General features: G+C 37.7%; 4 protein-coding genes across 5 annotated transcripts in view; 2 read left to right on the top strand and 2 right to left on the bottom strand.

Moving 5' to 3' along the window:
* The window catches only part of LOC104701883 (O-acyltransferase WSD1-like), a 42,480-nt gene extending 35,046 nt beyond the window's left edge, over window positions 1–7,434 (bottom strand). Inside the window, exons 1-7 of one of the 2 annotated variants that reach the window (XM_010417636.1) lie at window positions 7,233–7,434; window positions 6,573–7,145; window positions 6,406–6,472; window positions 6,230–6,297; window positions 5,920–6,129; window positions 5,666–5,803; window positions 1,999–2,397 (exon numbers count right to left, since the gene is read on the bottom strand). In XM_010417636.1, coding sequence (XP_010415938.1) covers window positions 2,227–2,397; window positions 5,666–5,803; window positions 5,920–6,129; window positions 6,230–6,297; window positions 6,406–6,472; window positions 6,573–7,145; window positions 7,233–7,421 — 1,416 coding nt within the window. In that variant the 5' untranslated portion in view covers window positions 7,422–7,434 and the 3' untranslated portion in view covers window positions 1,999–2,226. Of the gene's footprint in view, window positions 1–1,998; window positions 2,398–5,665; window positions 5,804–5,919; window positions 6,130–6,229; window positions 6,298–6,405; window positions 6,473–6,572; window positions 7,146–7,232 lie in introns of those variants that run through there. The other variant, XM_019227757.1, reaches the window with a different exon arrangement.
* On the bottom strand, window positions 4,128–5,623 carry LOC104701877 (O-acyltransferase WSD1-like). The gene is made up of 5 exons (XM_010417635.2): window positions 5,221–5,623; window positions 5,054–5,120; window positions 4,878–4,945; window positions 4,568–4,777; window positions 4,128–4,451 (listed from the first exon to the last, which is right to left on the bottom strand). The coding sequence occupies exons 1-5, from the start codon at window positions 5,533–5,535 to the stop codon at window positions 4,230–4,232; spliced, it is 882 nt and encodes a 293-aa protein (XP_010415937.1). The 5' UTR covers window positions 5,536–5,623; the 3' UTR covers window positions 4,128–4,229.
* On the top strand, window positions 8,827–10,985 carry LOC104701886 (protein NRT1/ PTR FAMILY 5.13-like). The gene is given in 5 exon segments (XM_010417641.2): window positions 8,827–9,002; window positions 9,103–9,179; window positions 9,181–9,327; window positions 9,419–9,945; window positions 10,042–10,985. Coding segments are annotated over 5 exon segments (1,665 nt in total). The 5' UTR covers window positions 8,827–8,896; the 3' UTR covers window positions 10,850–10,985.
* Window positions 11,057–18,340, top strand: LOC104701887 (protein NRT1/ PTR FAMILY 5.11-like). The gene is given in 5 exon segments (XM_010417644.2): window positions 11,057–11,237; window positions 11,337–16,787; window positions 16,870–17,387; window positions 17,460–17,637; window positions 17,639–18,340. Coding segments are annotated over 4 exon segments (1,368 nt in total). The 5' UTR covers window positions 11,057–11,237; window positions 11,337–16,703; the 3' UTR covers window positions 18,227–18,340.

Consider the following 20,166-nt stretch of genomic DNA (forward strand, 5'->3'; position numbering starts at 1 on the left):
CAACAGCAGATTTCATCATGTGGAGAGCTTCGATGATGAGATCGCGGAGGTGATGAGGGTCTGGGATCACGTCTACATCAACTCCGATGTTGATAATGAGTTTGTCCACATAGCTTTGAGTACCGATAATGAGTCCCTTGTTTAACAAAAAAAAAGGGATAGAATTAAGTTTCACAATGCAAATTTTTTTATTCTTACGTGTTTTAACAAATTAAAAAATAAAATCATATATATACATATTTTAAAAAATAAATACTGTATATNGCTCTGGTCGAGTCAAAGCGGCTCGAGACTGCTAAAGAACACGGGCTTATAGACCAACCACAAGCTACTGTTCCAATGTCGATTTGGTGGTTAATCCCTCAGTATCTGTTGCTGGGATTGGCCGACGTACACACTTTAGTGGGAATGCAAGAGTTCTTCTACAGCCAAGTCCCCACTGAGCTGAGAAGCATCGGTCTTGCGCTTTACTTAAGTGCGTTGGGCGTTGGAAGCTTATTGAGCAGCTTACTCATCTCTGTGATCGACTTAGCCACTGGAGGAGATGCTGGAAACAGCTGGTTCAACAGTAATCTGAACAGAGCCCATCTCGATTACTTCTATTGGTTACTTGCGGTTCTCAGTGCCGTTGGGTTCCTTACGTTCTGGTTCATATCCAGGTCATATATCTATCGCCAGGTGGACCAAGTGTAGTTTCTAAATTTATTTATTGTAGTTTTTAATTTATTCTCTTAATTAAAACAGAATTATTATTTTATAAAAAGACCTTCGGAGCCACATATGTATATAGTTGTATACCGAAAAAGAATAAAAAGTAACAATAAGGAAGACTCATTAAGTGATGTGAAAGTAACAATAATTATGTAATTTGTTTACTTCATCACTTTCCACAATGCGGCATAGTGATGTTAAAGAGAGTGTGTCTCGTAAAACTATTGAAAAGGTGACAGAGAGTTAAGAATGCGTTGAGTGATTTCGGGTCAGGGGATCGTGTCTGTACAGCACATCCCTCCAAAACCCACTAAACTTGGTCTAGCAGGAAATCAAGGAAGCAAAGTAGACCTTATCAATCAAAAAAAGCCTATTGCGGTTTCAAACACCAAAGCTTCTTCAGTCTCTAACGGTAACGCTCAACATTTACACCATGCATCGCTCTGTATAGTCAAACCTCGGAATACAGGTGACGATACTTGTCAGAAATCAGACAATATCATTGTAATCAATAGCTTTTGCTATTTATAGACAATATGATGTAATAAGGAAGATAAGAATGAAGTTATCCTTTTGAGCCTCTCTTTTCTGTTTTTCTAGGGTTTTAGCTCTTGCTTTCACAGGCGCGCTAAGTCCGACAAAAGTAGCGAGCCTGGCGGGGTGGACAGCGATATCTGCGGTGTTTGAAACTTGCGTGTGGGTGCCGTTCGTGTCAAGCTACGTTTTAGCTTCGGTTTTGGGGAGGCAACATTTTGGTATAATGTTGATTTATATGTATTGTTGTGGATAGGCAATGTTTGACCGGATGAAGCGGGAAAAAGAGGAAGGGAGAGGAGGAGAGAGGACGAGTAATAAGCAGGAGCTAAGGCGGAAACTGGAGAAGCTGAGCGAGAGGCTGAGCAAGCTCAACACATACTCGTCTTGGTTAAATATATTGACGCTCATGTCTCTAACATTGTATTTTGTTTATCTCGGCCAGAGACTTGGCGCCGCTTGTTGATCCATACTTTTGTTGTTGTTGTTGTTGTTGTTGTTGTTGTAAGTAGGTCATGTCTTCACTTTTGGGTTAGAGGTTGTTTCTAGGCCCGCCTATATATGAATTAAAATTTCATATTAAGTAGCGGAGATGTAAAATGATCCAACATATCTCTATAGTAGCTTTGTTTTATTTTTTTGCCAAAGCTGCTATTTGTGTAGGCATTACTCTTTTGTAAAACATTTATTCATTACTAATGATATTTACATCTTTAGAAGAAAAAAAATGATTCAACACGTTCGTACAAACATTTATGGATGAATTATTAATTTTTTATTGATAATGTAGGACTTATAAGATGATAAACTCAGGATGACATACAACAAACCAATGATAGTGTAGGACTTATAAAGATGTTAAACAAAGGATGAGACGTAAATAAACAATCTATTCAAAATAATCACATGCTCAACTGAATTATATGTAGTACTGTAAATAGGTTTCATCCATAGATATGCTATGCACGCCGACCATTTCGTTTACACCTCTGAAGCATGAAAAGTCGTTTGTGGAACAACAGCAGATTTCATCATGTGGAGAGCTTCGATGATGAGATCGCGGAGGTGATGAGGGTCTGGGATCACGTCTACATCAACTCCGATGTTGATAATGAGTTTGTCCACATAGCTTTGAGTACCGATAATGAGTCCCTTGTTTAACAAAAAAAAAGGGATAGAATTAAGTTTCACAATGCAAATTTTTTTATTCTTACGTGTTTTAACAAATTAAAAAATAAAATCATATATATACATATTTTAAAAAATAAATACTGTATATTTTCTTTATTAATAAGTTAAAATAATATACCTATATATATATATATAACATATTTTGTTTGAAAAACTCTATTAAAAACATGAAAAAAAAACACTCTCTGTGAAGCAAAAATAAAATATTAAATCAATATCCTTTATAAAACGAAATGAATATAACACACTCCATGAGATGATTCTCGAACCAAATTCCCTTATATCTCCCTTACCAAATCCATTTATAATGTGGGATAATCTAATATTAGCCTAATTTATGCAAAAGAAGTTGAAGTAATGTAATTTTTGATGATCGGTTTCAACTTTCAAGAATGTGTTTGTGTAAGAGAGTACCTGTGGAAAACCAAAGGTACTTGAAGCAACGTAAGATATTTTATGGCCGAAAAAACTAATTTCTTCGGCTGGACCAACCACATTACTGAATATCATTGTTGTGCTTCCAAAAATTCTCTTTACAAGAGTTTTGAGTGCCTGTTTTCCACCCCATGCACAGATACATATAATTATGTCGATAAGAACACAAGATACATTAATTATATATATTTGGAACTGCATATATTAAGATAATGTTTGATTTAAAATCTTACCTTAAATCCAAAAACCTCCAATGTTAACTTGAGCAACACATGGGAAAATAGAGGTTCGAGGGAATGTTTCTTACGATCCATAACAATTTTGGATTGTCGAACATATTCAAATACATCATCGTTCGATTTCATGTCCAAGGGGATCAGAACATAACCTATTGAGTTCCCCCATCTACACTTCGAACCTTTTGCCATCATATTTGCCAATTCCTGATATAGACTTAATTATTTGTTAGAATTCGTACTATTTTGAACAAGACAAAACAAAAAAAAGGAAGCAAAAAATCGTTTGGGATATGTTATTAAGCACCTCAATATTTCTGTTTGGCCTTAGATTAAAAAAAACAACACCATGAAGATGTAGTTTGTCTTCAAGATCTGTTTACAATTTCAAGACAAAATGTAAGAATATTGTTATATACAATTTCAATCATTTACTCTTGGAGTATATGATATTGTGATATTTAACAAGAGTAAATTATTTACCATATCTTTGATTCAAATATCGAGAAAGACCAGCTTGTACCATACCAAAAAGAACGTCATTTATAGTCTAATAGAAAATAGGAAAAAAAGATGTTAAAAAAAAAAGAGGGGAAAAGCATTTTAAAAACTCATCTTTCAATAGAAAAAAACTAATTAAGCAAACATACCATATTCATGGCGTTCTTCACCATTTTGATATCATCCAAACTAATGATTTGATGAATAAACTTATTATTGTTGAGTGTAGCTCCTGGTTTACCCATTATATGAGCTGAGGTGTCCCTCGCANGGGATAGAATTAAGTTTCACAATGCAAATTTTTTTATTCTTACGTGTTTTAACAAATTAAAAAATAAAATCATATATATACATATTTTAAAAAATAAATACTGTATATTTTCTTTATTAATAAGTTAAAATAATATACCTATATATATATATATAACATATTTTGTTTGAAAAACTCTATTAAAAACATGAAAAAAAAACACTCTCTGTGAAGCAAAAATAAAATATTAAATCAATATCCTTTATAAAACGAAATGAATATAACACACTCCATGAGATGATTCTCGAACCAAATTCCCTTATATCTCCCTTACCAAATCCATTTATAATGTGGGATAATCTAATATTAGCCTAATTTATGCAAAAGAAGTTGAAGTAATGTAATTTTTGATGATCGGTTTCAACTTTCAAGAATGTGTTTGTGTAAGAGAGTACCTGTGGAAAACCAAAGGTACTTGAAGCAACGTAAGATATTTTATGGCCGAAAAAACTAATTTCTTCGGCTGGACCAACCACATTACTGAATATCATTGTTGTGCTTCCAAAAATTCTCTTTACAAGAGTTTTGAGTGCCTGTTTTCCACCCCATGCACAGATACATATAATTATGTCGATAAGAACACAAGATACATTAATTATATATATTTGGAACTGCATATATTAAGATAATGTTTGATTTAAAATCTTACCTTAAATCCAAAAACCTCCAATGTTAACTTGAGCAACACATGGGAAAATAGAGGTTCGAGGGAATGTTTCTTACGATCCATAACAATTTTGGATTGTCGAACATATTCAAATACATCATCGTTCGATTTCATGTCCAAGGGGATCAGAACATAACCTATTGAGTTCCCCCATCTACACTTCGAACCTTTTGCCATCATATTTGCCAATTCCTGATATAGACTTAATTATTTGTTAGAATTCGTACTATTTTGAACAAGACAAAACAAAAAAAAGGAAGCAAAAAATCGTTTGGGATATGTTATTAAGCACCTCAATATTTCTGTTTGGCCTTAGATTAAAAAAAACAACACCATGAAGATGTAGTTTGTCTTCAAGATCTGTTTACAATTTCAAGACAAAATGTAAGAATATTGTTATATACAATTTCAATCATTTACTCTTGGAGTATATGATATTGTGATATTTAACAAGAGTAAATTATTTACCATATCTTTGATTCAAATATCGAGAAAGACCAGCTTGTACCATACCAAAAAGAACGTCATTTATAGTCTAATAGAAAATAGGAAAAAAAGATGTTAAAAAAAAAAGAGGGGAAAAGCATTTTAAAAACTCATCTTTCAATAGAAAAAAACTAATTAAGCAAACATACCATATTCATGGCGTTCTTCACCATTTTGATATCATCCAAACTAATGATTTGATGAATAAACTTATTATTGTTGAGTGTAGCTCCTGGTTTACCCATTATATGAGCTGAGGTGTCCCTCGCACAAGAAATAAAAACTATTGATTTGATAACTTCGACACAAGTGTGGAACATAAATCTTACTATGAACCATAACCAAGCAACCAAAGCAAAACAAATGTTCTTTGCTTTGTTTTTCTTCGGAGCCACAAAAGTAGGCAACGCCTCGGGGTCACATGTTTTCCGAGTGCAAGCGAGTAAAAGAGACATAAGAGACATCCCATCGCCCAAAGAGTGATGGAACCTAGCCACGACCACAGATTCGGCATGTGATGTTTTAAGTTTCAATAAATGAAACTCCCATAAAGGTTTGGACATATCCATNGAATGTGTTTGTGTAAGAGAGTACCTGTGGAAAACCAAAGGTACTTGAAGCAACGTAAGATATTTTATGGCCGAAAAAACTAATTTCTTCGGCTGGACCAACCACATTACTGAATATCATTGTTGTGCTTCCAAAAATTCTCTTTACAAGAGTTTTGAGTGCCTGTTTTCCACCCCATGCACAGATACATATAATTATGTCGATAAGAACACAAGATACATTAATTATATATATTTGGAACTGCATATATTAAGATAATGTTTGATTTAAAATCTTACCTTAAATCCAAAAACCTCCAATGTTAACTTGAGCAACACATGGGAAAATAGAGGTTCGAGGGAATGTTTCTTACGATCCATAACAATTTTGGATTGTCGAACATATTCAAATACATCATCGTTCGATTTCATGTCCAAGGGGATCAGAACATAACCTATTGAGTTCCCCCATCTACACTTCGAACCTTTTGCCATCATATTTGCCAATTCCTGATATAGACTTAATTATTTGTTAGAATTCGTACTATTTTGAACAAGACAAAACAAAAAAAAGGAAGCAAAAAATCGTTTGGGATATGTTATTAAGCACCTCAATATTTCTGTTTGGCCTTAGATTAAAAAAAACAACACCATGAAGATGTAGTTTGTCTTCAAGATCTGTTTACAATTTCAAGACAAAATGTAAGAATATTGTTATATACAATTTCAATCATTTACTCTTGGAGTATATGATATTGTGATATTTAACAAGAGTAAATTATTTACCATATCTTTGATTCAAATATCGAGAAAGACCAGCTTGTACCATACCAAAAAGAACGTCATTTATAGTCTAATAGAAAATAGGAAAAAAAGATGTTAAAAAAAAAAGAGGGGAAAAGCATTTTAAAAACTCATCTTTCAATAGAAAAAAACTAATTAAGCAAACATACCATATTCATGGCGTTCTTCACCATTTTGATATCATCCAAACTAATGATTTGATGAATAAACTTATTATTGTTGAGTGTAGCTCCTGGTTTACCCATTATATGAGCTGAGGTGTCCCTCGCACAAGAAATAAAAACTATTGATTTGATAACTTCGACACAAGTGTGGAACATAAATCTTACTATGAACCATAACCAAGCAACCAAAGCAAAACAAATGTTCTTTGCTTTGTTTTTCTTCGGAGCCACAAAAGTAGGCAACGCCTCGGGGTCACATGTTTTCCGAGTGCAAGCGAGTAAAAGAGACATAAGAGACATCCCATCGCCCAAAGAGTGATGGAACCTAGCCACGACCACAGATTCGGCATGTGATGTTTTAAGTTTCAATAAATGAAACTCCCATAAAGGTTTGGACATATCCATAGGAGAAAGAGCCATCTTAGATGTATAATCCTCTAGAAATTCATTAGGATTCTCAATGTTAGGATCTATATCTGGAACAATTACATGCTCTTCTACTATTACTTTCGTTGGAATCCATTTTGCTTTTTCTTTGTGCTCACCATGACCAGTCACCTACATGTCTCATATGATGTTAGAAGTCATGAAACTTAACATATAAAAAATAAAAACGTGTGTATTTGTGTGAAGTCAATTACCGACCAGTATGCTAGAGAAGCGTGGATGGTTGATCAGTGTGTTCTTTAAGCCTTCCACAAGTATTGATGGATTGGTTTTGGTTTTGAATCCAATGGTTAGAATGTTGAAGACATCAAGACCTGGCAGGCTAAACAACCGTGCAAATGGACTTACCGGCTCCTCTCCTTCCGTCACTTGCCTTTCTATTGCCATATCTCTTATTAAATATCCGGTTTTATGGTATTAGTCTACAAATGGCTTATTTATAGACACATAGCTATTAATATATGTCTATACATTTGACACTGTTGTAGTTAATTGAGGTTGTTGAGGAGCTAAGAGTTGCCCCATCGATACCCCTTAAGAGAGATCGCTATCAAAGAAAAATGAAACAAGACAGAAGTTAATAGCTAGTACTCGAAAAGAATAGTTCACGTACGGTTTAGTGCCTCTGTGTCTGTCGAGAAAGTATCCACGCCTTTCGAAATTGACAAAACAGTTCTATTTATGTGGCAAGAAATAGTAATGGGCCTATCCGCCTATACGTCAATGTTTGATAGTTGGTCGATGAAAGCGTACTCTTTTCTTTTGTTTTCGTCATGTGAATAATACTGTAGAGGTATACAAACCTATGGACTTTTAGTCTACCAAAGATTGTTATTCATTTTAGCTTCCCATGAACTTCCATATAATCACACATCTAATACTATCTTAATCCNGATCTGTTTACAATTTCAAGACAAAATGTAAGAATATTGTTATATACAATTTCAATCATTTACTCTTGGAGTATATGATATTGTGATATTTAACAAGAGTAAATTATTTACCATATCTTTGATTCAAATATCGAGAAAGACCAGCTTGTACCATACCAAAAAGAACGNTGATCACCACCACAATTTTGATGCAACTTTGGTTCTCCGGCTAAGATCATCCTCTCATAATCAAATCCTAGATGGTTTCTATGAGCAACTAAAAGAGATGTTTCAACTTCAAGATTGTGAATTCTTCTTTATTCATGTACATATAATTACTATTTTTTTCTCCAATTATCATATCGATTCATTTTATATACTGTGTGGCTGTCACTACTCACTAGATCTTTAAAAATTCACTTGTGAAAAGTTACTATACAGTCAACAGTTACTAATTAAGTAATTAAAAATAAAAAAGAAAAGGACAAAGAAATTAGCTTTCAAACGTGAACAACTCAAATCAGTACCTCGTTACTCAATGCGCTCTTGGTACAGAGTGGACACAAGCTTTGTCTTCAGGCTTTTGGTGCTGACCAGTTTTTTGTTCGATATATACGTTAAGCTATGGTTCAGAAGCCTTGCTTGTATGGTTATGAGGTTATAATCCATTATCTTGTGACAGGTTTCTCAACAAAGCCTTGCTTGTACCCAATGATGGAGAAACCAGCATGCAAGTCTAGAGATGTCGAAGACGCCACAGCTCTTATTAGGCTTATTCCAGAAATTTTAAAAGACAGTCGGAACACATGTCTCTTACAGAAACTATGTATACAGAAAAAAAAATTAGAAATAAAGACTCATACGAAAGAGACAAGAAAATTCAAATTCTGCAGTCCAAGTGTTATAGTATTGGAATATATATATATTTCAAATGTATTTTGTAAATTGTTAGGCGTTACAAAAAAGTTCTTATTTCTAGTCTCTCTCCAAATGGCTAATTCTGGAGAAGAACGCGTGATCGACGCCGTTGACCACCGTGGATTCGACGCTAGAAGATCCAATACAGGTAGATGGAGAGCTGCATGGTTCATAATCGGTAAGCTCCATTATTATAATCACGAGCTGCTCTGTTTCACTATTTTTTTTAGACCTCCTTTTTTTGAATTTCTCTCTTGAGGGCATTTTTGTTTTGGCAGGTGTGGAGGTGGCGGAGAGGTTTGCGCACTATGGGATCGGATCAAACCTAATAAGTTACTTGACTGGACCACTTGGATCAAACCCAATCTACGGCTGTCGCCGCCGCTAATGTCAACGCTTGGTCGGGTATTTCCACTATTCTTCCTGTTCTTGGAGCTTTTGTCGCTGACGCTTTTCTTGGTCGGTACCGAACAATTATCATTGCTTCTCTTATCTACGTACTGGTTCGTCTTTGTCCTGTCTCTTCTTTTTCGATTATGTCGATCATATTAGAAGCAGAAACTAACTTGAACATAATTTGGATTTTATGGACAGGGACTGGCATTTCTGACTTCATCTGCGTTTATGATTCCCAACACTACTGAAGTGACCTCTTCACCTTCGTCTTTTGTCAATGCACTCTTCTTCTTTTCTCTGTATTTGGTGGCTATTGGACAAAGTGTGCACAAACCTTGTGTTCAGGCTTTTGGTGCTGACCAGTTTGATGAGAAGAACCCGCAAGAGTACAGGGATAGAAGCTCTTTCTTCAATTGGTGGTATCTTAGTATATGTGCAGGAATCAGCCTGGCGGTTTTAGTGGTTGTGTACATCCAGGAATACGTTAGCTGGGCGCTTGGATTTGGTATCCCGTGTGTGTTCATGGTGATCTCTCTTGTTCTTTTCGTGTTAGGAAGAAGAATTTATAGGTACAGTAAAAGAAGACAAGTAGAAGAAACCAACCCTTTTACCAGGATAGGTAGAGTCTTTTTATTAGCATTCAAGAACCAAAGATTGAGTTCCTCAGAATTATGCAAAGCTGAGCTTGAGGCAAATCCATCTCAAGATTCTCCAGAGGAGCTGAGGTATGTTTGAGATATAGCAATCATAGATGTTATGGTTCGGACAGCCTTGTTGCATACTTGCATGATTATGAATTTAAATACACTTTCTTGTGACAGTTTTCTCAACAAAGCATTGCTTGTTCCCAATGATGGAGAAATGTCATGCAAGTCTAGAGATGTCGAAGATGCCACAGCTCTTGTCAAGCTAATTCCAGTATGGCTTACAACTCTTTCTTACGCCATACCATACGCACAGTACATGACTTTCTTCACAAAGCAAGGTGTCACAATGGAAAGAACAATTTTTCCTGGTGTAATGATCCCACCTGCTTCTCTTCAGGCCCTGATCAGCTTATCAATTATAGTCTTTGTCCCCATCTACGACCGTGTTTTGGTCCCAATGGGAAAGTCAATAACCAAAGATCCTTGTGGCATCACAACACTCAAAAGAATTGGAACTGGAATGGTAATAGCAACTCTCACTATGGTGGTTGCAGCTCTGGTTGAGTCAAAACGGCTCAAGACTGCAAAAGAACACGGACTTGTAGACCAACCGAACACAACTGGTCCAATGTCGATCTGGTGGTTATTCCCTCAGTATATATTGCTGGGATTAGCCGACCTGCACACTTTAGTGGGAATGCAAGAGTTCTTTTATAGCCAAGTTCCCACTGAGCTGAGAAGTATCGGTATGGCTCTCTACTTAAGTGCGTTAGGCGTGGGAAGCTTATTGAGCAGCTTACTTATCTATCTGATCGACTTAACCACTGGAGGAGACGCTGGAGACAGCTGGTTCAATAGTAATCTGAACAGAGCCCATCTCGATTACTTCTATTACTTACTTGCCGTTGTTAGCGCCGTTGGGTTCTTTACGTTCCTATTCATTTCCAGGTCGTACACCTATCGTCGTGTGGACGGAGTGTAGTTTCTAAATAAATGCCATTTGTAACTATTTCTCTGTTTATAGCCCTATTTTAAATGCTAGAGCCGGCTCTGTCTTTGGAGTAAATACCTGTAGCAACATAAGATATTTCTAAAAAGGAGATATATTTTTGTGGCCATGAACAAAAGACATATAACGTGCGTGTGAGCTTTCTTATCTTTAAACTTTTGAAAAGAAAGGAATAAAACAAACTAACATAATTCCTACAATGATTAACATATATTTTAATACTATCAGAACCAATCAATCCCATATACAATGGCTATCACCGGCTCCTCAGCTGCAGATGAGCTCGGAGATACCACTGAGGGTTCTCTTAATAACCGAGGAAATAACACTGGTGGATGGAGATCCGCGAGGCTCATCATCGGTAAGTAAGCACAGTTGAGTTCCTTTTACTCACACACTCACACAGTCACCATATAATATTTGATAATTCTCTTTGTTTTTGTATAGAATATTTTTGTAGGTGTGGAGATGGCGGAGCGATTCGCTTACTTTGGGATATCGTCAAACCTAATAATGTACTTGACCGGACCATTAGGTGAGTCAACAGCTACAGCCGCAGCAAATGTTAATGCTTGGATTGGAACGTGTAAAGATGAGAACTTGTTTCTCAAGCATCAAAGGTAACTACGGTTTTAACTATAGTCAAAGTAAAGATGGGTTGAGTTACTTTTGGGACCACAAAGAGGAGCATTTGGTTAGCTGGCCAAGAAGGACAATTTGTCTCCTTGTAGAGGAGTGTGTTGTAGAAGCACTAGGGTTTCTGGGGTTTGTCTCTCATATAAAGAGACAAGAAGACACAAGGAAAAGTGTGTCGCCAAGCCAAGCGGCCGTAAGAAGGGAGAGAGGCACAATGTAAAGAGAGAGAGCTATAATCTGGTAGAGAGAAAACTTGTGAGAGTGTAATCTTGGGGAGAGTTTTCTTAAGTGTTACAGAGTGTTGTTAGTGAGTCTTTGGTTGTTAAGATCCATAGATGTCACTTGAGTTATCTCTGTAAACTTGTCTCTGATTATAGTGGAGTTTGGGAATCTGTTGATTCCGACCGGATGTAGTGGTTAGTTAACACCACGAACCGGGTTAACATTTCTCTGTGTGCTCTTTCTTCTCTTTCTCTTGCTCTGTTTTGATTTCTTCTTCTCAAGGATATTGTTTGCTCTGTTTTGCTGTGCTCTTTTGTTGTTCTTGTTGGCAAAGGTTTAAGCTTGAGGGGCTGTAGAGGTTGACAAAACCCAACAACTTGGTATCAGAGCCAAGGTTCGTGCTTAAGGTCTCAAGCTTTGCTTTGAATCTTCAGGTTTCCGTGAGAAAGATTCAGGTTTGTTAAGGAAAAGTTCATGCTTTGTCGAAAAAGGTCACAGCTTTATGAAGGATAAAAGCTTCTTGGAGAGCAACTTTAGAGAAGAACGACAGATCTGGTTATATCTCAAGGAAGGTGGAGTTCTTGCCGTTTAGAGACATGGATTTGTTGAAATCGAGTAGAGAAGGAGATGCTAGATTTCTGTTGAAATCTGGGTTTCACAACCAAAGCTTGTCGTTAGCTCTATGGAGTCTAGCGATAAACGACGAGGAAGTCGCTGAGATTCTGGTGGGTTTCGCTCAAGTTTCAGACAATGTCAAAGAGCAGACGACGTCGTCATTAAAGAAACGAGTCGAGAAGAAGCTTCGGGTTTCAGTGTAAAGGAAGAAACACGAAGGGAGAGAGAATCGTGGAGGTGTGGTGGCCATAAAGTCACCGGATAACATCGGATCGTTGGCCGGAAAACTAGTGAGAGATGAACGGCGGTCAGGAAAAGAGAAGAGAAGAGTCACGACAAAACTCTCTTTTCTTGTTGGACCAAGATGGGCCTTATCTCTCATTAATGAAAGTTTAGTGGGCCTAACACTTTCTTAATGCCCAAAATCAAAAGTGAAAGAAGGCATTTACCTTTGATGTTTCTTCTTCGGTGCGACGCTGTGACGGAGGTCCTCGAAGTCACCTGAGTTGAACGTGGAGATTGCGTCTGACGTCGAAGGTGATAAAACTACGTCTGGAGTGACAGAAGCTCTAATTGCAAATCGAAGTCTTATGGCTGGGAGCGGTTTGGTTCGACGGTGAAGTCGAAGGTGGAGCAGTTGTTTAAAACCACATCGAGATTCTCATCGTCGGAGGAAGTGACGGTTGAAGAAGAATAATCTCGAGTGAAAGGGGATCAAATCATTAGCTAAGCAAAATTGAATTTGGAGGTTAAACTGGAATTGCAAAGTTCATAGCCATTCCGGTAAAATCCAAAGTTTCTAATTTTCTGTAAAGAAGTTGGAGGTTGAGTGAGTAAAGACGACAGTCACAACTATGTGTCTTCGTTTACTCTTGTTTGGAAGGAGAAGAAATGAATGCGAGAAAGAAATGATCTGTGATGGGTGTTTCTTGATCATTGCTGAAGAAACCGGTTAGAGTTGATTTCGAAATTGAACATCAATTTCAAGACTCAAGTTCAGTGAGACTTAAAGTCTGTTTCTGCTGCAGTCACAAGGTTTTATGTGATGTTTTGTATTGAAGTTTCAGGTTTGCTCAAGTTCTGCATTTGTATTGGAAATGGAAGTTTGTTGGAACACAAGGGTTATGTTCTGGTTTTACAGGAGTTAAGCTAAGATTCATTGTCAGTTTTGTAAAGTCAGTTCAAGGTGGTGTTCTAACTATCGGGTTTCCAGGCCGGATTATATTCTTGGAACTAGGGGACGCCTTAGAACCTTGAATCTTATGGGCGTTCTATGGCCGTGTGAGTATCAGTAAGGGTATTCTTGGGTCAGTTAGAGGAAGTTGCAGAATGGTTATGGAGCAAGTCATGTTTTCTGTTTGGTCAAGACAGAAACGGTTTGAGGAACTTCAGTGGTCTGGCTGAGTTTTGAAAGGGGTTTCGGTTGCATGTTTATCTATGTGTGTAGCTATCAGTTCTGGTGAATGAGAGAGTCTACAGGTTGTGGATTATCAGAGAACGTGAAGCTACCACACTGCTATTTTCAGAGGAAATGTAGCAAGTTTTGTAAGCATGTTGTTTGGTATAAGCTAGCTGCACAGCGTGGGATTCTTGTTATGAGAATGAATGTTTTGTGAACAAGATGACAGCAGCAAAGATTCATGTTTGTGCAGATTTGTGTTGAGTAGCACATGGAAATTTCTACAGGATTGAATCTAAGAGAACAAGTAGTTCTTATCTCGGGTGGAGCAATGTTTTCTCAGACTGTATCTTCTGTTTAGAGTCGGATCTTCAAAAGAAAAGAAAAAAAAAAAGAGGAAGTATTTGATGGTATGCAATGGGATGTACTATTTTCTTGTGTCGAAAGTCTTCTTAGCCGAGAGGGTGTCAGTCACCGGGAGGGTGTTTGGCATCAAGGGGTGTTAGGCGGCGTGTCTTGTTCCTTTGAACAGCGGTGCAAGATAAGTATGTTGATTTTGCAGAAGAGAAGTGCAAGATTTTGATTTCTGGGAACAAAGTATGGTTTGGTGGTGTATCAGCCTAAGTTGTTGCACTATTAGATCATGAAGAGTGCTCCAAGTAGAGATGATGAGGCTGCTTAAAGAGAGAAAAGTTCTTGGTGTTTTTTTTTTGGGTAAAATGGATCAGTTGGTGTTCTAACTCAGAGAAGTGATGTTGAGCTTTGACCAGGTAAAATCCACAGGTTATGGTTCTGGTGGAGCTAAATGCTGCAGAACTCACTGGTGATTAAAGTTCATTAAGTTTTTTTTTATTAAGAAGGAAGGGAAGCCAAGAACAGGTGGTTATCAACAAGTTCGACGGGTATAATCTGAGAGGATAAGGATTCTTACAGATTTGGTTGAAGCTGGTTGATTGTTAAGGGTATTCAGAAATATAGTTGCAGGTTTCTGAAAGTTTCAGAAGACACTGAGTAAACGGAGATGAAGCCATTACAGTTGTTCAGTGAGTTCTCTGTAGAAGAAACTGAAAGAGACAAGTGCAAGTTTTGCAGAAGTTGTCTCAAGGCTGTTCATTCAAAACTGTGGAAGTGTTGTATATCAAGATTGATATATCACTCATCTCAAGGCCGGTGTTCATGAAAAGGAATCCTAAAAAGGATGCAAATGCAAGGACCTTAAAAGTTGCATTTGGAAGACAACAACTAAGGAGTTTAAGGTTGTTGTGTCTGCACCAAGGGGAGTATATATAAATATATTCTCAGGAAATGACATTTGCAGACCATTCAAATGGAGTATCTCCAAGTAACATAAAGGAGAGATAGACTTTGGTTTAAGTCTAGATATCGAATGGTGCAAGGTTCAAGTTGTTTGGTGGAGATCCGTTGGGTTTGCAGGTCTGTACTACAACAGGAAGGGCATCATGATTCTAGAATTGATGATAAAGTTGCTATAAGGATTGTCTCAGGGTTATCACAAGGTTTGGTGATATGAAACAGATTTAAAGGTTACCTGTAGTGTTTGAAATCTACTGGTGATGGGTCTGTTTTTGAACAGAAGGATTGGACAAGGTTATGTTCAAGTTCTGGTTTGTTGAAACAGGTTGTTGTAAAGGTAATCTCAGGTTTAAGGATTCTTAACAAGCTGATGAGATTGTCTGCAAGGTTGAATTAAAAGGTTTTCAGATAATGAAGCAAATAAGATTCAGGTTTCTGCATTTGATTCAAGTGAATTCAAAGGATTTTGATCTCAATGCGCATGAGTAAATCCTAAAGGCTATAGCAAGGGGATCAAGTTTTACAGAAGGATAGTTGGTGTTTCAGTCACTAACATGTTTATGGCGTCAACAGAAGTCATATGGAGAATGTGTGATTGAACGTTTCATAAGTGGTGAAGCTTATGGAGTTTTCTGTTGAGATTAACAAGCTGGAGTTGTTCTTGACTTGTTAATGGATTATTCTGAGCAGTGACATCAAGTATTCAAGTGTTGAATGCATCAGAGAAGGGATCATAAAAGAGTTGAGCTCAATACAAGTGTGTAAGAAGTTGGTTTTCACAACTCTGATGATCTGCAGATGTGTTGATGGCTCAGGTTCGTATAGCGGTGTGAACCGTCACAACGGACGTATTGAACATAAGTTAAATACATGAAGGATCCAGCAGGTTTATGGTGTCTTAAACTGCTAAGAAGAAGGTACTCTCTCTCTCTTGAAGCTAAGTGCAGGCTAGTTGATCAACATGTTCTCAGGTGGAGATTGTAAAGATGAGAACTTGTTTCTCAAGCATCAAAGGTAACTACGGTTTTAACTATAGTCAAAGTAAAGATGGGTTGAGTTACTTTTGGGACCACAAAGAGGAGCATTTGGTTAGCTGGCCAAGAAGGACAATTTGTCTCCTTGTAGAGGAGTGTGTTGTAGAAGCACTAGGGTTTCTGGGGTTTGTCTCTCATATAAAGAGACAAGAAGACACAAGGAAAAGTGTGTCGCCAAGCCAAGCGGCCGTAAGAAGGGAGAGAGGCACAATGTAAAGAGAGAGAGCTATAATCTGGTAGAGAGAAAACTTGTGAGAGTGTAATCTTGGGGAGAGTTTTCTTAAGTGTTACAGAGTGTTGTTAGTGAGTCTTTGGTTGTTAAGATCCATAGATGTCACTTGAGTTATCTCTGTAAACTTGTCTCTGATTATAGTGGAGTTTGGGAATCTGTTGATTCCGACCGGATGTAGTGGTTAGTTAACACCACGAACCGGGTTAACATTTCTCTGTGTGCTCTTTCTTCTCTTTCTCTTGCTCTGTTTTGATTTCTTCTTCTCAAGGATATTGTTTGCTCTGTTTTGCTGTGCTCTTTTGTTGTTCTTGTTGGCAAAGGTTTAAGCTTGAGGGGCTGTAGAGGTTGACAAAACCCAACAGAACGGTTTCGTTTATGCCGCTACTCGGAGGCTTTATCGCTGACTCGTTTCTCGGTCGTTTCCGCACCATCGTCATCGCATCTTCTCTATATATCTTGGTATATAAAAATACTCACCTCTCAAAACATTCTATTACTAGAGATTTTGATGAATAATTATATTTGAAACATAAACAAACAGGGACTTGGGTTGCTGTCTATTTCAGCCATGACTCCTTCAAACACCGAAGATTCGAATCAGTTCCAAGTGACATTCTTCTTCTGCTCTCTGTATCTTGTAGCAATAGGACTAGGCGGTTACAAACCGTGTATTAAGGTATTTGGGGCTGATCAGTTCGATGGTAACGATCTAAGAGAGAGAAAAGCCAAGAGTTCCTTCTTCAACTGGATGTTCTTTGGAAACTGTATTAGCATATTGACGACTCGTTTGGTCTCTACCTACATCCAAGAGAACCTAAGCTGGTCAATAGGTTTTGGTATCACAAGTGTTTCCATGTTGCTTGCTCTGTCTCTCTTCCTCCTTGGAACTACCTCTTACCGTTTTAGTACTGAGAGAGGAGGAAAGAAAAACCCTTTCTCTAGAATCAGTCGTGTTTTCATGGAGGCTTTAAAGAACAGAAGACAACCTGATTTCGATGGTATGGCTGACGCGAACGAGACTCTCCTTGTCCAAGCTCACCAAAGTTCCAAACAGTTTAGGTAACATAATAATATGTGAAAAATTATCACAAAGAAAAAGTTTATAGTTTACTTCTCTTGGATACTATGCAGATTCCTAGACAAGGCAGCTGTTTCATGTGAAATGGCTGAAATCGAAGAAGCAAAGGCGGTTCTTAGGCTTATTCCAATATGGACAAGTTGTGTAGTCTACGCCATTGTATATGCACAAGCCCCTACATTCTTTACAAAGCAAGGAGCCACAATGAACAGGTCAATTTCACCAGGACTTCTTAGTCCCTGCAGCTACACTTCAAAGTTTCATAAACATCGCAATAGGCGTTTTCATCCCAATCTACGACCGTTTACTCGTCCCGTTCGCGAGGTCCATCACTCAAAACCCATCAGGAATCACAATGCTGCAAAGGATTGGCACAGGGATATTCCTCTCCACTCTTGCTATAGTAATAGCCGCCTTGGTCGAGACCAAAAGGCTCCAAACTGCTCGGGACGATGAACTAATATTGATGAGCGTGTTGTGGTTGGTTCCACAATACGTTATCTATGGAGTCGCGGATGTGTTCACAATGGTGGGTTTGCAAGAGTTCTTCTACGACCAAGTCCCTTGTGAGCTTAGGAGCGTTGGTATGGCTCTAAACCTAAGCATATACGGGGCAGGAAACATTCTAAGCAGCATCATGGTATCAGTTATTGATAAAATCACGAGCCAGTCTGGTCAAACGAGCTGGTTCGATAACGACCTGAACAAAGCTTATTTAGATTACTTCTACTGGCTACTAGCTTGTTTTAGCTTCATTGGTTTCGCCTCCTACCTGTGGTTCGCCAAGTCATATATCTACAACAGACCAAACACCTTCTAAAGCATTGTTTTCTCTGTTCTGCCATTTAAACTAGTCTTAATTATTGTATTTCTGAAATTAACTTCACAACCAACCAAATGAGAATAAACAAAGCCAATGTTGGAGTTACTTTTATTGAATAACAACTAGTTATGTAAAACAAATAGTTATGTAAAACATAATATGATAATGATATGATAGTGATCTCTTGCCCTATAAAAGTATATCAAATGAAAAATATTAATAACTACAATCAGACGAGAGAAATTGATGATATCAAATCGATAAATTTATGTTAATTAGTTTCATCAAATAGTGCTTATTTGGATTGAGTAACACATGTTTTAAAAATATCTTGAAAAATGTTCTAAACTAGAGAAATTCGAAGGAGGTTTTCTCTTCTTATTCTTATTCATTAGGTTCGATAATCATACATATATATAGTGAAGGACAAACCCTTATCACTTTAGGAAACACTAAACCGACTTAGTACACAGGAGGTGGCCCATGGGCCTTATGGGCTTGGACGTACATGGGCTGTGTATGGGCCGGTTATGGAAATCCACCATCCGTGTTTTACAACACTCCCCTTTGGATGACATAATCGTGCAAATGCTTAGAAGGATCTCTGTAATGCGCTTGGGGGTGCTGCCTCATTAAAACCTTACCAGGAAAATCCATTGGGACAAAACCATGGTGAAGGAAAAAGAGTACAGCACACATTACTCCCCCTGTTCCAAGCATCCCTAGAAGTCCTTAAGTCTCTGCATCCCAATCTGGTGCGTGAGCTTCTTGAATGTTGATGTCGGTAATGACTTTGTGAAGAGATCGGCTGAGTTGTCGCAGGATTGAACTTGTACCACTTGAACTTCTCCGGCCTTTTGTAGTTCATGTGTGAAGAAGAACTTGGGTAAAATATGCTTCGTCCGATCTCCCTTGATGTAGCCTTCCTTGAGCTGTGCGATGCAAGCCGTATTGTCTTCGTATATAACCGTTGCTTCCTTATCGTCGATCATGCCACAATCTGTCCTGATATGTTGAGTCATTGACCTCAACCAAACACACTCACGGCTGGCTCATGAATTGCTAGGATCTCCGCATGATTAGACGAAGTAGCCACAATACTTTGCTTCATAGAGCGCCACGAGATCGCTGTACCACCGTGTGTAAATACATAGCCGGTTTGAGACCTTGAGTTGTGTGGATCCGATAAGTAATCTGCATCAGCAAAACCAACTAAACCTTCTTTGTTATAGTTAGTGTAAAACAAACCCAAATCTGTCGTTCCTTGTAGGTAACGCAGTATATGTTTAATACCGTTCCAATGCCTTTGGGTCGGACAAGAACTAAATCTTGCTAGGAGGTTCACGACAAAACTTATGTCTGGTCTAGTGTGGCTAGCCAAGAACATTAATGCTCCTATAGCACTGAGGTATGACACTTCAGGACCGAGAACTTCTTCATTGTCCTTCTTTGGACCGAATGGATCTTTATCCACATCAAGGCTCCTTACAACCATTGGGCGAGTCAATGGGTGAGCTTGGTCCATATTAAATCTCTTGATTACCTTTTTGTCTATGCCTTTTGATGCACAAGGATTCCATTATCAATGTATTCAAGCTGTAACCCTAAACAAAACTTAGTTTTACCTAGGTCTTTCATTTCAAATTCTTTATTTAGATATTCTACTGTTTGGGAGATTTCACCAGAGGTTCCAAGGATGTTTAAATCATCCACATACACTACTATGATTACACACCCTTTGTTTGCAAACTTCTTTATAAAAATACATGGACTGATGGGATCATTCTTATAGTCTTCCTTGACTAGGTACTCACTTAGTCTATTGTACCACATTCACCCACTTTGTTTCAGTCCATAAAGGGATTTGTTTAGTCTTATGCAGTATTGTTCTCGAGAACCGCTCTTATCTTTGAGCTCAATACCCTCTGGTAATCTCA

This window comes from Camelina sativa, chromosome 7 (genome assembly GCF_000633955.1).
Source record: "Camelina sativa cultivar DH55 chromosome 7, Cs, whole genome shotgun sequence".
Taxonomy (NCBI): Eukaryota; Viridiplantae; Streptophyta; class Magnoliopsida; order Brassicales; family Brassicaceae; genus Camelina; species Camelina sativa.